The sequence below is a fragment of the Lampetra fluviatilis genome, chromosome 53, assembly GCF_964198595.1.
Source record: "Lampetra fluviatilis chromosome 53, kcLamFluv1.1, whole genome shotgun sequence".
NCBI classification, from domain to species: Eukaryota; Metazoa; Chordata; class Hyperoartia; order Petromyzontiformes; family Petromyzontidae; genus Lampetra; species Lampetra fluviatilis.
This window is the reverse complement of record NC_136327.1, coordinates 1,781,658-1,798,937: the sequence shown is the minus strand read 5'-3', so window position 1 is coordinate 1,798,937 and position 17,280 is coordinate 1,781,658. Positions and strand designations below refer to the sequence as shown.

The 17,280-nt window shown below is 48.3% G+C and overlaps 1 protein-coding gene across 1 annotated transcript; it reads left to right on the top strand.

Annotated features, from left to right (window-relative positions):
• The first annotated feature begins 1,528 nt into the window (after positions 1 to 1,528).
• On the top strand, positions 1,529 to 17,181 carry LOC144949274 (FAD synthase-like). The gene is made up of 10 exons (XM_078879194.1): positions 1,529 to 1,655; positions 4,334 to 4,688; positions 4,933 to 5,115; positions 5,716 to 5,970; positions 7,778 to 7,922; positions 8,843 to 8,990; positions 10,301 to 10,399; positions 11,280 to 11,469; positions 12,601 to 12,674; positions 14,317 to 17,181. Exons 1-10 carry the CDS (start codon positions 1,615 to 1,617, stop codon positions 14,450 to 14,452), a joined length of 1,626 nt encoding a protein of 541 aa, XP_078735320.1. The 5' UTR covers positions 1,529 to 1,614; the 3' UTR covers positions 14,453 to 17,181.
• Positions 17,182 to 17,280: the final 99 nt, after the last annotated feature.

Below are 17,280 nucleotides of genomic sequence, written 5' to 3'. Positions count from 1 at the left end.
CAAATTCACCAAAACACATGCAAATTAACCCAAACACATGCAAATTTACCCAAACACATGCAAATTAACCCAAACACATGCAAATTCACCCAAACACATGCAAATTAACCCAAACACATGCAAATTAACCCAAACACATGCAAATTCACCCAAACACATGCAAATTAACCCAAACACATGCAAATTAACCCAAACACATGCAAATTCACCCAAACACATGCAAATTAACCCAAACACATGCAAATTCACCCAAACACATGCAAATTAACCCAAACACATGCAAATCACCCAAACACACGCAAATTCACCCAAACACATGCAAATTCACCCAAACACATGCAAATTAACCCAAACACATGCAAATTCACCCAAACACATGCAAATTAACCCAAACACATGCAAATTAACCCAAACACATGCAAATTCACCCAAACACATGCAAATTAACCCAAACACATGCAAATTCACCCAAACACACGCAAATTCACCCAAACACATGCAAATTCACCCAAACACACGCAAATTCACCCAAACACATGCAAATTCACCCAAACACACGCAAATTCACCAACCCCATCCTCCCAGGCAAAGGTCACTGAGGCGTTAACTTGTTGTTCAGAAGCGACCTGGCCACAAATGACAGCTCATTAAAGTGGCCTTATCATTTGGACATTTATAGCAGAAAATTAATCTAAATGATCTCAATGAATGTTTCTAAATGTGGATGGAAATACCCAGAGGACCCGGAGGAGAAATCCACGCGACCACGGGGAGAGAGACACGCAAACTCCAAATATACAGCAGACATCAGGGTCGGGATCGAACCCACGACCACCTGCGTACCACGCGAGGTAGTTAACATATTATCACCGTGGCGTCCCTTAAATAAAATAAAGTATATAAGTTCAAATTGCATCAATTCCCAAGCTTGGAAAAGGCAGTAAATGAACCGTACTTACAAACATATTAGGGCCATATTTATGTTAAAATATATATTATTTTATTATTTCCCTTCTACGTGACTTTACCGAAAGAACCAAGAATATGAATCCCTGCAGTCACGAAAGCTTTAAATCAAAATATAAGGGGCCGTTAATAGATGACGTCACGCGATTTTTGACGATTTTTGACCCCCCCCCCCTTCGTCACACGACGTCACAAAAAGTCAGACCCCCCTCAAATATGACGTCACAAAGCTCTGCCCCCCCCCCCCCCCAAAATAAAACATGCTTCAAATCGCTTTAAACTATTGTCATTGTAGTGCGTATTTAATGTGGCGCTGCGCTCTGATGTTGTAGGAGAAAACATATATTAAAAAGTATATTTAATTAAGTAGAACGTGTTGTCGATATTTAGTTAAAGTTGCGCATTTTGATGTGACGTCACATTTATCCCCCCCCCCTCGTCACACACCGTCACAAATATCTGGGGGGGTGGGGGGTTGGGTGGGTCACAATACATCTGGACCACGCTGTACGAGCCAGGCCCCAATGATCCGGAACAAAAAAAACTCGAATTGTTTCAGCGGGGAGACTTTTAGGGCCGCAACCCTCGAATGCAATCTTAGCGTGAGAACATTTAAAAACACATCACACTTCATGTCATTGTCGCCAGATGACGAGTCTGTTCTATTCCCTTGGACGTAGCGGCTCCAGGTAATACAACACATTAATCGTCGTAATTTTTGACGCACTTTTAATTTTGTCTCTTCAAATCCAGATCAGCGGGCTGCTCGAGTGATGAAGCCTCGGCCTATCCAGGCGAGGCCGCGTTCAGTTTAAAGATAAAAACAACTTCACCCAAATGTATATCATCGTTACACTGCACGCAACGAAAGTGATTTCGTTCACAAGTTGCGATGGTCTGAGATGTGCCGCACGCTGACGTTTTCTTTTCTAATGGATGTACTGGTCCCCGTCATACGAACGTGGAACTTCCACTGCGGGTTTTCAGTGCTCCACTTTAATTTTTATTTTATTTATTTTATTTTCTACCTACGTGACTTTACCGAAAGAACCAAAGAGTATGGATCCCTGCAGTCACGAAAACTTCAAATAAAGATTAAAACTTCAAATCTAGATTAAAACTTAAAATCGAGATTAAAACTTAAAATCTAGATTAAAACTTAAAATCTAGATTAAAACTTCAAATCGAGATTAAAACTTCAAATCTAGATTAAAACTTCAAATCTAGTATAAAACTTCAAATCTAGATTAAAACTTCAAATCTAGATTAAAACTTCAAATCTAGATTAAAACTTCAAATCTAGATTAAAACTTCAAATCTAGATTAAAACTTAAAATCGAGATTAAAACTTAAAATCTAGATTAAAACTTAAAATCTAGATTAAAACTTCAAATAAAGATTAAAACTTCAAATCTAGATTAAAACTTAAAATCTAGATTAAAACTTCAAATCGAGATTAAAACTTAAAATCTAGATTAAAACTTAAAATCTAGATTAAAACTTCAAATCGAGATTAAAACTTCAAATCTAGATTAAAACTTCAAATCTAGTATAAAACTTCAAATCTAGATTAAAACTTCAAATCTAGATTAAAACTTCAAATCTAGATTAAAACTTCAAATCTAGATTAAAACTTCAAATCTAGATTAAAACTTAAAATCGAGATTAAAACTTAAAATCTAGATTAAAACTTAAAATCTAGATTAAAACTTCAAATCGAGATTAAAACTTGAAATCTAGATTAAAACTTCAAATCTAGATTAAAACTTCAAATCTAGATTAAAACTTCAAATCTAGATTAAAACTTCAAATCTAGATTAAAACTTCTAAAAACTAAAAAACTAGATTAAAACTGCAAATCTAGATTAAAACTTCAAATCTAGATTAAAACTTCAAATCTAGATTAAAACTTCAAATCTAGATTAAAACTTCAAATCTAGATTAAAACTTCAAATCTAGATTAAAACTTCAAATCTAGATTAAAACTTCAAATCTAGATTAAAACTTCAAATCTAGATTACAACTTCAAATCTAGATTAAAACTTCAAATCTAAATAAAAACTTCGAATCTCGATTAAAACTTCAAATCTAGATTAAAACTTCAAATCTAGATTAAAACTTCAAATCTAGATTAAAACTTCAAATCTAGATTAAAACTTCAAATCTAAATAAAAACTTCGAATCTCGATTAAAACTTCAAATCGCCCTCTTCTCAACGGGTGAGCGAATCCGGGCACCGTGAACTCAGCTGAAGCTCTCGTCTCGCAGAGGCGGCGGCGTCGGCGGCTGTCGATTGAACGCGCGCTAAGAGACTACAGGAAACGCTGTGGACAGGGGAAACGCAGTCCCCATTCCCCCTTCTCTCCCGATGCTTCGCTCGCGTTGTCAACTGTGTGCAACCGGCGTTTCGTATCAACACGTGTGTTTTTTAATTTTGATTTAAAGCTTTCGTGACTGCAGGGATTCATATTCTTGGTTCTTTCGGTAAAGTCACGTAGAAGGGAAACAATAAAATAATATAAATATAAAACAATACACATTCTCACGACGTTTCGACTGCAACACAAGCAATCATCATCACGTAGGATTTCACACCTTGTATTGCAGTCGAAATGTCGTGAGAATTTGTATTGTTTTATATATTTTTTATTACTTTCTTGTTTCACTTCTACGTACTTTACCGAAAGAACCAAGAATATAACACGTGTGTTGTTTTATTTCCATGAACTTGGTTTGAATTCGTCGTCACCGGTTACTGTGCGCCCCCACTTGGACGAAGGTTTGAATGTTTGCACATAGTCACTTTAAGATGTTTTCTTGTTCATGTTTTTGTTTGTTGCGGTTGCACCCGATTCAAGAGCCGAATGGCTCACAGGGCTATACCTAATAAATGCAACTGAAACTGAAGGTTTGGTCACGTAAGACACAACACCCCCGAATGTGCGCACATCCCGCGTGTGTCTCAATAAAGTTATACAAACATATGGACACACCTACCGGATTGTATTACGGGCCCTTTAATAATCATTTGGTAATCTGTATGCTCAGACGCATTGTGCTGTGCGTTTTTCTTGACCGTGAGAATTGGTTGTGAATCGATGCATCGTTGCATTGCACTTACTGGAGGATATACACCGTATGTTGAACTTCTTTCGCACCGTACGTAACCAACCGTGCTAATCGGAGGTGCTCGGGGAAGGACAACAAAGCAGTTCTCAAGAAAAGCGTTTTCAATCGAGACTTAAAAGTGCTTATTAGCTCCAGTGGCTTCCAAATATCGAAAGAAAAAGAGTATGAGCAGCAACACGCCGTGCGGGTTTGTTCACTGCGTGTGACCTCCACCATGCCCGACCCGTTGCATTCACAGACTCCGAGTCCTCGCCAGGCAGATGAGCCATGCCGTGCCCACGGGTGAACCGGCGTCTCCCGTCACGTCGGGCCCCGAAGGAACTGGCGCGGCACAACCACCGCGACCACCGCCATCGCGCACCGTGGCCATCCTCGTGGTGGGAGACGAGATCCTGAAAGGACGGACCCCGGACACCAACTCGCACTTCATGTGCACGCGACTGCGAGCTCTGGGCGTGCGGGTGGAGCGCATCTCGGTGCTGGGCGACTCGGTGCCGGCGCTGGCTGATGAGTTGGCGCTCCTCGCCGGGCGCCACTCGCTGGTCATCGCCTGCGGAGGGGTCGGACCGACGCACGACGACGTCACCTTCGAGGTGTGAGGCCCGGTGGCTTTGGAGGTGGGGGGGGTCATAATGGCCGTGTCGGAGAGGTGAGGAGATGCTGTATGGCATATAAGCATACTCTTAGATCAGTGACTGCATCGAAGACTTGAGTAAGTTAAACATTGTAAAGTATTCGGGAGACGCACCATGCGCCGGGCATGTCCGACTGCCCGGTTGGTTACATTTGTGTTTCGTGTTGTCGCTGTGGTTGCGCTCTCCTGCGTGGACGCCCTAGGCCGTGGCCCGGGCCTTCGGGGACACGCTGGTGCCAAACCCTGAGCTGGTGGCGCTCTGCCGCACCGTGTTTGGCGAGGCGGAGACCGGTGACGCGCGAATGAAGCTGGCGACCGTGCCTTCGACTGCGACGCTCAACTACGGCATCGACAAGAAGACGGGGGAGCGCTTCAGGTTCCCTGTGGTGCGCGCACGCACGCACGCACGCTGGCACGGTGGCACATCTACAGGTAGAGTAGACACACTGCCCGGTAACTATGAGCAGGTAACAGCACCACTGAGGCCAGGGCTAACTAGCTGTTTTTATTTTACCAAGTAAGGCCCACTGAGCTGTCTAGCTTTTTTTCAGAAGCGACCTAGCCACAAATGATAGCCTAACGAAGTGGCTTGTCATGCGGATAAGCATAGGATCAGGAGTGTCGAGTATAGGATTACCTAGAGATACATAGTCTTAAGTAGACTTTCATGGAGAGCCATGAGCTCGAGCCATGAGCTAGAACCATAGACACACAGCCTGAAAAACATGCTTTTTAGGGCAAAAAATAACTTTCCATAATCATGTTTTACCCACATTTAACATTCAGTTTTCCCTGTACCACTCAAGGTCATAGTCCAAGGTTTTATTGTAATTGTACTTTTCGTGTCCTTCCGGTGACTTTACGACGTCGCTTCACTTCCGATAGCTTTCTGAATGACAAACCCCGTTGCGCCATGGGACTTGGGGAGAGCCGTCGCCTTTGCCGTCGCCGTCATCGTCGTCACTGCGCTGTGTGCGGAGGCGCAGGTGAGCGTGCGCAACGTCTTCCTGTTCCCGGGCATCCCCACGCTGCTTGAGAGAGCGTTCGTGGGGGTGGAGGACCTGCTGGTGGCGGTGGTGGGCGCCGGGACGCCCATGGCGACGGAGCACTCGCGCGAGATGCTGGTGAACGCCGACGAGGTGTCCATCGCGAGCGTGCTCAACGAGGCCGATGCTCGCTTTCGGCCGGCCGTGCAGCTCGGCTCCTACCCGGACTGGCTGTGCAACTACTATCGCGTCAAGGTGGGCGTGCAGGGCGGAGGCGCGCGCGCGTTTTGCGGTGCCGGGGTGGCTGAAGCGCCGCGAGTTGGCACAGTAGGGGGGCACTGGTGGTGCATCTGCCGGTCATTCTCCCGCACCTCCGATTAGCACGGTTGCCATGTAATGTAAATAGTAATTTAAGAAACGCAAAATCATGCTCAAAGAATCTCTACCGCGCATTGCTGTCTCGGTAAGCTGTGGCTACGTACGGTGCGAAAGAAGTTTAACATTTGACTTTGGTGGATGGACATTAACATAATGCTTCTGGGTGGGCAGAGGCAGTGGGGTAAATAAGAATGTTGCACCATTGTTTCAATTGTGTTGGGAAATTGAATCGACTTAGCCTCAAATGAGTACCTGGTGTGGTGTTTGAACATCAACACTGGGGAGACAAAGGTGGTCAGGCGTGGTGCTGGCCACCTACCCCCTCGTGTGCTGTGCTGGCCTTCATTGGTGCTCGCTAACAGCACTTGCTCCAACAGTCTGTTCAGACTATACGGGAGGTCTTTGTGTGTGAGATTGTGTGTTTGAGCGTCTGTCTCTCTGAGATTATGAGTGGGAAAACATGTATTTACGTGTGAGAGTGTGTGTTTATTAACCCAAAACACCCTGGGTCTGTCCTGTAACCTGACAGCGAGCCTTCGACACATCACGTGGCCCCAAAGTGCATCTAGCTTGGCTCAAGCGCTGTGGTGATATTACCGCCACTTAGTGCAAACGGCGGCTGTTGTTACTGGTGTGTGTGTGTTAGTGTGTATGCATTTATTTAAGCTGTATGTGTAGTGGCATAGGATAGTAATGTAGCTGCATCGCGCTGGCTGCTGGCAGGGAAGAGGATCTGCGGCTTACGTCAGCCCTGACGTCAGCAGGCCAGGCTAGACACCAGAGGGGGATTGAGGGGAAAGATCACAGAAGGAGCACACCAAATACTCGCTGGTAGGTTCTAGAAAGGGGGCGTGGCTGGGGGCGGAGCCAGGCCATGTGACAGTATAAGAGGGGCCCTTGTAGGGGACCTCGGGGCTGTCGACTGTAAGTGGGATCCCTGTCGTGCTGCTCAAGTCCATCGTCGTCGTCGTCACCATTCTTCTCTTAGTCGCCGCAGTCGCTTGATATTGCGCTGCTGTACGGTTGTTGGCTGTACTGGTCAGCGCATCGGTGTTAGATGGCTAGTGTTGTGTATAGGCTAGGTTGTATGTAGCCTAGGCCCCTGAAGGGAGATTGTGAGTATAATAAAAGTAGTGCCTCCAAGAATTACTGCCTCCGAGTTGAACCACTACATATGTATGAATGCATGCATTTCTGATGACAGTGTTGGTAATGATGGTAATTGTGATGATGACGATAATGATTGGTGGTGGTGGTAATTACGCTGGTGACGGTGATTATGGTGATATTCTTTCGCATGGCTGATGTAGATGCAGAGCAACAATTTCAAATTCAGGCGGTCAAGCCAGACAACCGCATCAGGAGCAGCGGAGTGTATCGCTGTGACATCTCCTTTGTATTTGTGGATCGGGCATTGCGTCGTTATATGTTGTACGGTCTGTTCTGGATCACCACAGTTGCACACTGGAGAATTTTCCATTTGTGCATCAGGTATCCGCATCTGCCATGGTTTGTGCGGGTGCTGTTTAGGGTGGACTATGAGCTTCGTGGAAGATTATGGTGGTTAACCAACCCCATGCAGAAATGTAACTTTGGCAATAGGGGTTCTTCATACTGACGACGACAATAACGGTGACGTTGATCGGTATCGATGACGATCATTGACGACGGCGTGTGCCTGCAGCTGACCCTGGACGGCGAGTCGGAGGGCGCCGTGGACACGGCGTTCCGCTTCCTGGAGGAGCGGCTCCCGGCAGGCTCCGTGGTGCGGATGGAGCGGCAGCCGGTGCATGTCGCCGCCCGTGCCGTCTACGAGCTCTCTGGCTCCGGTGACCAGCTCGCCGCCGCCAGCTCACTGACTCACGCGATCGCTTGCTCATTCCATCCACCAAAACTATTTTTTATTTTGCCAGGAAAGGCCCACTGAGCTCTACAGCTCTGTTTCAGAAGCGACATGGCCACAAACGATAGCTCAACAAAGTGTGGCTTATCATGTAGAAATTTCTCGCCACCAAATACTCTAAACGCGTGTTTTTACATGTGGAGGGAAAAACCGGAGGACTCGGAGAGAAATCCACGCGACGACGGGGAGAGAGACGTGCACACTCCAAATATACAGCAGGCGTCAGGGTCGGTATCGAACCCACGACCTCCTGTATACTAGGCGACGTAGTTAACATCTTACAACTGTGGCGCCCTAACAGTTACCCACCCAACTACCTGCTCATTAACTTTGTTGTATGTATGTGTGAAGAAGTTATTTCACACTGTACGTAGCCAACCATGCTAATTGGAGGTGCAGGGGAAGGACAAAAAACTAAAAACAAAAAATCAGTTCTAAAAAAAATAGTTTAAATCTAGATTTAAATGTGCATATCTCCAGCGGCTTTCTAATATCGGAAGGAAGAACGTTCCAGGCAGCCACAGAAGCGCATCTGAAAGTGCGCGATGCAGTGACCGTCTTTGTCCGATGGGTAGGGCAAAAGCCGCTACTGCTGCTGCTGCGAGGATGACTCGAGTTTGTGTGATGATTTACGCTCCTCGACGAGATCAGCAAGGTGATCGTGGTTCATTTGTGGCGAGCACTTTCTTATAACGCTGTATTCGTTCGGCAACCGGAAGCCAATGCAGCTCGGTGAGCGCCGGACGGATACGGCCGGATCTTGCAGTACCCCGTGACGACACGTGCCGGTGGCCGAGTTGCCGTTGCTGTGTGACGCCGGCGTGTGCGCGGGTGTCGCGGCGTCAGGGTCCCCGCTGGGAGAGCGCGTGCGCTCGGCGCTCGCCGTGCTGGACGAGGCGCTCGGCCGCTTCTCCCTCGACGAGCTCTGCGTCGCGTTCAACGGCGGCAAGGACTGCACCGTGTTGCTGCACCTCTTCTACGCGGCCGCCGCCAGGTTTACTCGGCCTCCCTGGCCCGCTGGCCCACCCACCCACCCAGTCTCTCTCTCGCCCGCCCACCCAGTCGCTCTCTAGCCCACCCACCCAGTCTCTCTCTCGCCCACCCACCCAGTCTCTCTCTCGCCCACTCACCCAGTCTCTTTGTAGCCCAGCCAGTCTCTCTGTAGCTCACCCACCCAGTCTCTCTCTAGCCCACCCACCCACCCAGTCTCTCTCTCGCCCACCCACCCAGTCTCTCTCTCGCCCACCCACCCAGTCTCTCTCTCGCCCACCCACCCAGTCTCTCTGTAGCCCATCCAGTCTCTCTGTAGCTCACCCACCCAGTCTCTCTCTAGCCCACCCACCCACCCAGTCTCTCTCTCGCCCACCCACCCACCCAGTCTCTCTCTCGCCCACCCACCCAGTCTCTCTCTAACCCACCCACCCAGTCCCTCTCTAGCCCACCCACCCAGTCTCTCTCTCGCCCACCCACCCAGTCTCTATCTAACCCACCCACCCCGTCTCTCTAGCCCACCCACCCAGTCTCTCTCTAGCCCACCCACCCACCCAGTCTCTCTCTCGCCCACCCACCCAGTCTCTCTCTCGCCCACCCACCCAGTCTCTCTCTCGCCCACCCACCCAGTCTCTCTGTAGCCCACCCAGTCTCTCTGTAGCTCACCCACCCAGTCTCTCTCTAGCCCACCCACCCACCCAGTCTCTCTCTCGCCCACCCACCCAGTCTCTCTCTCGCCCGCCCACCCAGTCTCTCTCTAACCCACCCACCCAGTCCCTCTCTAGCCCACCCACCCAGTCTCTCTCTCGCCCACCCACCCAGTCTCTCTCTCGCCCACCCACCCAGTCTCTATCTAACCCACCCACCCCGTCTCTCTAGCCCACCCACCCAGTCTCTCTCTAGCCCACCCACCCAGTCCCTCTCTAGCCCACCCACCCAGTCTCTCTCTCGCCCACCCACCCAGTCTCTATCTAACCCACCCACCCCGTCTCTCTAGCCCACCCACCCAGTCTCTCTCTAGCCCACCCTGCCTGTCCACCTGCACTCTGTCTCGTCTGCCAGCCTATCCGACCATTCACACTCTTATTGTGCTGTTGGTCTGTCTGCCTACTCTCCTGCTGACTCTTGCCCACTTCACTGCTCTGCTCTCTCCTCCTTCCTCCCCTTTCAGTCTCCCACTCTTGCCGGCTCTCCCATTCTATGCTTTGCATTATAATCGTTGGCGTTTAAATTGGCACTGGTGATTATGATATCAATTGAATGCAATTTGTGACGCGGCATGAATTAGTTTCTTTCTCTGTGTCTGTCGAGCAGAAAGTATAAGGAGCAGCTGGGCACCGTGCACTGCTTGTACATTAAGATGCCGGGTGCTTTCCCTGAGATGGAGCAGTTCATTAAGGAGACGTGCCCAAGGTGAGCGTCTAGTGGCCGTCACTCCAACAACAACAACCGCCATTCGCCACTAAGTGGCGGTGATGTCACCACGTCGCTTGTGCCAGGCTAAGTACACTTTAAGACCACGTGAAGTGTCGAACCCCCGCTGGCAGGAGGTCACGGGACAGACCCACGTGCCATGAGTCGCCTGCCTGAGATGGCCGTCCGTCACTCCACCGCCCCATACACACACAGAGGGTTTCACTCTAGGCCACCTTTAGTGACTTTTAACAGATCATCGCCTGGCCGCAACACCACATATTAGGCATGTAATGTTGCATGGATTAAGTGATTAAATATACTCTTTAAAAATCCACAATTGCAAACGTGCAGCCGTATTCTTCGAAATATAAGGCGCAATTTCTTACAATCAAGAGGTCGCTGATTTTATTCAATTTCCCAGCACGGCAATTGAAACAATGGTGCAAGATTCTTAATTACCCAACTGCCTCTGCCCACCCAGAATAATCAATGGGTGCACTTCTTCTGTTAATGTCCATGCACCAAAGTCAAATGTCCTCCCATTGACGAGGGCATCTCAGCTCGCAGATCTTGCACAGTACAGGTGCCTTCCTCGAGCAGTGGGCAAAGCAAGGGGTGTCGCACGATCTCCCTTTCGCAGCTCTCCTGTACACTGCAGGAAATCGATCGGCAGGTCACGTGTGGTGGGGTAAAGCGTGGGATACTCCCACCTCTTCCTGGATGAGAAGACCAAATACTCTCTCAAGGGCCCGGGCTTCTTAGAGCCCCCATTAAGCGCACGCCCTTCTGCAAAACAGTGCCGCGAGCAAGCGGTGTCAGGGCTGCACCTTTACCGTTTGCCTCATTCGCCGGCGTCGGCGGCGCCACCGTGGGCCAGGTACGGCGCCGAGAGCCACGTGTACGAGGGCGACCTGCGGACTGCGCTCGGCGAGTTCGCGCGCTGCCGCCCGCGCTCGCGCGCCGTGCTCATGGGGACGCGGCACACGGACCCGGGGCCCCGCACGCTGGCGTCCGTGTGCCTCACCGACCCCGGGTGGCCCCCGCTCCTCCGCATCAACCCGCTGCTCGTGAGCGCTCGCACGCCCGCGCACACGCACACACGCAAAAGTTGCGTCTCTGAGAACAAGTTTCTTTCCGTTTGCATTTGATGATGTGATGTAGGTGTCCTGGGGCGAAGGTGTTTTTAAATCCTTTATATTAAGTTCACTTGCTTGCTTGCTTGCACGCTTACGACCGTGCACATTTTTCGGTCGTTTTTTAACCCACTTCCCGTGATCCAATCGAGCTGACATTTTGCACACAGACTCGTTGTGCGTGACAATTTATTTTCGTGAAATTTTTTTCCAAAATTTTACACTTTTTAGGAAAAAATAAATTATATTTAATTACCAATTGCTTAATGGTGGCAGGCAATCATCTGACCCATAGGTGGCAGCCATCTCAAGCCAGAGGACGAGAGGACTCTAGCCGCCACGCATATAAAGGATTTATAGTGAAAAACTTAGTTTTTACGGGTAAATTTTTTTTCCGTTCGCAGCTCTCACTGCTAGCAGTGTAACATCGCCGTGTGTCGGAGAATAGCTCCAGGAACTACTGCTGGAGGCTGTTCAATGAGCCTCTTTTTCCCACATGGAGAGCATACCTCATATAGAACTTGCATTGCATCAGCTTGTTCACTTTTTTTTATTTGCTCTTGGATTTTTGGCTTTGCACTTGGCTTTCCAATCGGCTGAACTAGATTATATTTGAATCATATATGCAGACACAAAACGAAGTTCATCTTGTGTTTGAGTTTACCCATAATGCTCCAGGGAAATGCATGGTGGGTGTGCATACCTTGTGTATGCTCTGCAAATAATTAATTACACGTCAACCTGACATTTTTCATCCTCGGCTAGTTAAGCGACGCACCAAATATTACGTCCGGGTTTTTGTTTTTGTCGCACCATAATCAGTGACTGAGCTGAAACCATCCACTCATTCGTCACACTTGGGTTGGTTGGTTGGTTCACTGCTTGAATCACTGAGCCACCCAGCCACCTGCATTTCAAATTGAAAGCATTAATTCCCAGCACTTGCGTTTCCAAAATGAATGAAAACAACCGTGAATTTAATACCATCTTTTTTTTCTTATCATTCGTATTAATATATTGATCAATAAAATCAATGTTGTCATTAACAATGACTTGTCCTCCCAGGACTGGAGCTACCACGACATCTGGGCGTTCCTGCGGACCCTCTTTGTCCCCTACTGCATTCTCTACGACAAGGGGTGAGCCCCTGCGGTGACAGTAGGGATCCAAATAAAACACGTGGACATTAAATACAGAACTCTTCTTGAAGAGCATCCCAATGAAAAAAACCATCGGAAAATCAATCCCTCTCACGACGAAGCTTATACAAACAAATACCTTTTTACATTTGACTTAAGGTTCTACTGCGCTTGCATTCCTGATATGATTTTGGGATGGAGTTTCAAAGGTGCGAGGGGCATGGAAACTATAGGACCTTGCCCCTCCTGATTTTGAGAGAACAGCTTCATTGGAAACCCCTACAGAGCCTTGCATGCTTATCGGAGATCCACGTATATAAATTTAGTAATGTACGTTGAACTTCTTTCACACCGTATATGAGCACGGTTGCATAGGGCAGTCACACCACGTGTTTTCTGTGCTCATTCACTGCTGCTGACGTGGGAGTTGCGTACCGGTAGTGTTTGTGCGTGTATGCGTATGTCAGTCTGATGGGGAGCAGCAGCATGACGGTTAGCGGATTGCGCTTGTGAACTCGGCTGCCCGAGTTTAGTTGCCGATGACGACTAACATCAGTGGCGATTTGCTGAACCAGTCCTGGGCCACCCCGAGGTAGATCATTACCCGGCGCAATGTGCAAGCACCACCAATGGGGAGACAAAAGCGGGCGGGTGTGGTGTCAGCCACACCACCCCCACGTGCACAGTGCCGTGCTCGCTAACAGAACTTGTCCCAACAGCCTGTGCGGGCTATATGGGGCACATTTTATTTGTATGATGAGCCATGGCACACTGGGTTAATGCACCGTGCTACACACTTGTTTATCTGTGTTTAAATCCAGACTGTGCACCAAAGCAAATGGCAGATAGTATCTAAATTTGTCCACGGCCTCCCCTAGGGCGACAACCTAAAATGAGCACTGAGCGCAGTATGTGAACATCAGCACTGGGCAAAGGTGGCCAGGCACGGTGCCAGCCATCGTATGCCCTACTGTGCCATGCCATCATTCGTGTGTACTTGTTAACAGCACTTTCCTTTACAGCCTGTAAAGGAAACGTGTGCATGTGCAACCGAGATTGTGGTGCATTTGGTTGGGAAACCTCATACTATCGTCCCAGTGACCTGGGTTCAATTCCTGACCATGATGGAAATATGCATGCAGTAGCAAACGGTGTATCCTGTGTTAAACACGTGATCTTATTTTGCTCCAATTTGCAACACATCGTTTGGTACCGCTTAGCTTCCAAGATCAGGGCTCATTCCAGGCTTTAACTTCCTCGCCTGGTATACAGGAGGTCGTGGGTTAAATCCCCACCCTGACGCCAGCTGTATATTTGGAGGTTGCACGTTCTCCTAGTGGTCACGTGGATTTTTCTCTGGGTGCTCCAGTTTTTCCCTCCACATTTAGAAGCATGAGTATTTGGTTGCTATAAATTTCCACACGATGAGCCACTTCGGTACATTTCCACACGATGAGCCACTTCGGTGACCGATCATTAGTGGCCAGGTTGCTTCTGAAAAAGAGCTACATAGCTCAGTGGGCCTTCCCTGGTAAAATAAAAAAGAGTTCTTCGTTTAGATTACGTTGTATGATTCTGCAGGTCTGAGCCGATTGGTGTGGTGGGACGCTGTGCGGCGTTCGTTGTTGTGTCGCCGCGTCAGGTACACGTCGCTGGGCAGCCGCAAGAACACGAGAAAGAACCCATCGCTGTGCTATACCAACGCCCGCGGCGTGGAGAGCCACCGCCCTGCCTACCAGCTGGAGGACGCGAGCCACGAGCGGCACTCGCGAGCCTGACGCTCCCCCCGCGCCACTACCCACGGAGACGCGCCACCACAAACGCCACCACCGATGATGCCCCCGCGCCACTACCAATGACGCCCCCAGCAGTGAAAGTAGCTGCAGTGTTTCACGCTCTATGGGCTATGTGAGCAAGTCCGGTGCGGCAGCATATGCCGAGACAGTGGCCCCCAACACCGAGCGAAAAGTTGATCAATTTTGAAGCCATATTAAGGTTTGATTAGGAGGCACGAACTGTGAGGAGTAGGCAGAATAGCCAATCAGACTGACTGAAGTCATACCCATAACCCTAATAAACTACCCAACCAGCTCTTCGCACTAATATCCACAACCACAGTAGCTATCAAACCTTAATGCTACATCTAAACCTAATTACACTTACCAATGACACCATATACCTAAACCTAATCACACTTAAACAAGATTCCAGATTTGCCTCTTAACCGCATTGGCAAACAAGTCCTTAGTACTGCCTCTCACCCTCCTAACCTTAATCCCACCAGACTCTAGCACTAGCCCTGATCATAACCATTACGTGTGTGATGATGCTTTCATTTGTCCACTAAAATAGATTTTTATGCTCATTACTTGCAACAAATTGTGCACGAGTATTGATTACTTTGGATTTATAACAAAAAATACTGATGTAACACGCATGCTATTGGAGCATGCGTGTACAAACGAGCTACTCATATGAGACATTGCATCTCAACCATAATTCATGACAGTTTATCATATTGGTAGGTGGGTGGGTATAACACATTCCTGCGGAGGGAGCAGGTAGGAACGTTGGGTTGCTCGGTCAATGGCCAGGGTCAACAGCGGTGTGGTGTATTCCGCAAATATGCCCGACTGTGAGGGTGGGCACAAGCCGGCGTGAGTAGGTTAAACGTTGAGTTTTTTAAGGGCACCACGGGGTGACCAGCCCCTCCCCACCCAGCCCCACCCCTCTCACCCCCCACCCAGCCCCTCCCCACCCAGCCCCTCCCCACCCAGCCCCACCCTCCCCACCTAGCCCCACCCCCCCCCACCCCACCCCTCCCTGCACGACAGACACAATAATCCCCTGTGGGCTGGTGTAACCAGGAGGTTCCTACCAGTATTACTTTAGATGTGACATTACCATTCAATTAGGTCACCCACTGGCTGTAAAGTTGCACAGCTGTTCAAACGTGACTATTTAACTGCTCTTAGCGATTTATTTGTAGCTACTGATACAATACAGTCAATTAGATTTAATCCCGTTGGAGAACAAGGCCTTGCTCGCCAGCATTTAATATTTATTTTTTGACCAAAAGTCTTTTAAGTAAAAAGTTGTATTGCTGTTGATGTCAGAGGATGCCCCTATGAGCAGTGGTTCTTAACCTGGGGTGCACCACGCACCCCCTGGGGATGCGAGATGCCCTTTCTGGGTGTGCGAGACGTGGCCAGATTTTTTTTAGATGGTAAATCATCGAAACAAGTTTACTATGTTTTCTCAATCATTTGTACCTGATGATGGTTGCTTGTGTTGCAATAGAAACGTCGTATTATATTATAATTTAATTTCTACGTGACTTTACCGAAAGAACCAAAGAGTAATTCCTGCAGTCACGAATCTAATTTAAGTACAACTACTTTGTTGAATCAAGCCGATGTATTTATAAACATAATTATTTATTTACGATTGAGAACCAAAGGGGGGGGGGTGCATGCTGCAGTATAGGTTAAGAACCACTGCCATAACACATTCCTGCGGAGGGAGTTGATAGGAACGTTGGGTTGCTCGGTCAATGGCCAGGGTCAACGGCGGCGTGGTGTATTTCGCAAATATGCCTATGAGGGCGGGCACAAGCCGGCGTGAGTAGGTTAAACGTTTAGTTTTATAAGGACACCACGGGGTGACCAGCCTCTCCCCACCCAGCCCCACCCCTCCCACCCAGCCCCTTCCCACCCTTCCCCTCCCCACCCTCCCCTCTCCACCCAGCCCCACCCCTCCCATTTTTGGATGCACGACGGACGGACGGACACAACAATCCCGTGGGCTGGTGTAACCAGGAGGTTCCTACCAGTATAAGAGACTCGTGATGTTCCTCGTGTGCCTCCAATGAGGGCTGCCTTCTTAGTTGTATCAGAGTGGTGCCGTGAGCCTGCCCATCCGTGTTCACTCGTGTTCCGCATTGCTGTGGCAACGGCAAACTTAAGACAGACGGCGGGCACCGCTGAGACGATGCGGGATAAAATAGCCATGGGGATAGAAAATAAAGAGCACGGAGGTGTGAATGTGCTGTGCAACGATTGTGCGCGCACGTTGCCAAGTAAGGAATATGTATAAACGAATTATTTAAATGAGTTGTAGGTCCTACGAACTGAAAAGATTTTACAGGTGTAAAGAGGTGTAAAGAGTTTTGTAAATATAATACGTAAATGGTAAAATAAATATTTTATGAATTCAAATGACAAGTGTTATGTTGTGGTTTTAGTCGTATCCCACGCCCAACTTGCAGCCTTTATTACATTCTTCAACTCCTATAGACCATATCCATTGGTTGTTGTAATAAGCATACCATCAGCAAATCTTAGATGGTTAACGTTTTCCCCATTTAAGTGAATACTTTGAGAAATACATTTTTTGGGAAAACATTTTCTAACGTTGCTGTGAATAACCGGAGAAATGCTATTTTTGTTGAACGCTCCTTTTAATAGTACTGTATGTTGCAATTACATCCAGTCTCGTTGAACATAAACCCTGAGCATTGGTCTCTTTTACACACGTTAAATGAGCGTCCAATCTTTTTCTACTACACTAGGATGTTTACGAGTAATCTAGTGGTTGTTTACCTTCA

What these genes read in the sequence shown, in the direction of transcription:
- LOC144949274 (XM_078879194.1), top strand. Translation starts at nt 1,615, where the DNA reads ATGACGAGTCTGTTCTATTCCCTTGGACGTAGCGGCTCCAG. An exon ending in GCAACTACTATCGCGTCAAG is followed by an intron (nt 5,971 to 7,777) that starts GTGGGCGTGCAG and finishes GTGTGCCTGCAG; the next exon opens with CTGACCCTGGACGGCGAGTC. An exon ending in ATTAAGGAGACGTGCCCAAG is followed by an intron (nt 10,400 to 11,279) that starts GTGAGCGTCTAG and finishes ACCGTGGGCCAG; the next exon opens with GTACGGCGCCGAGAGCCACG.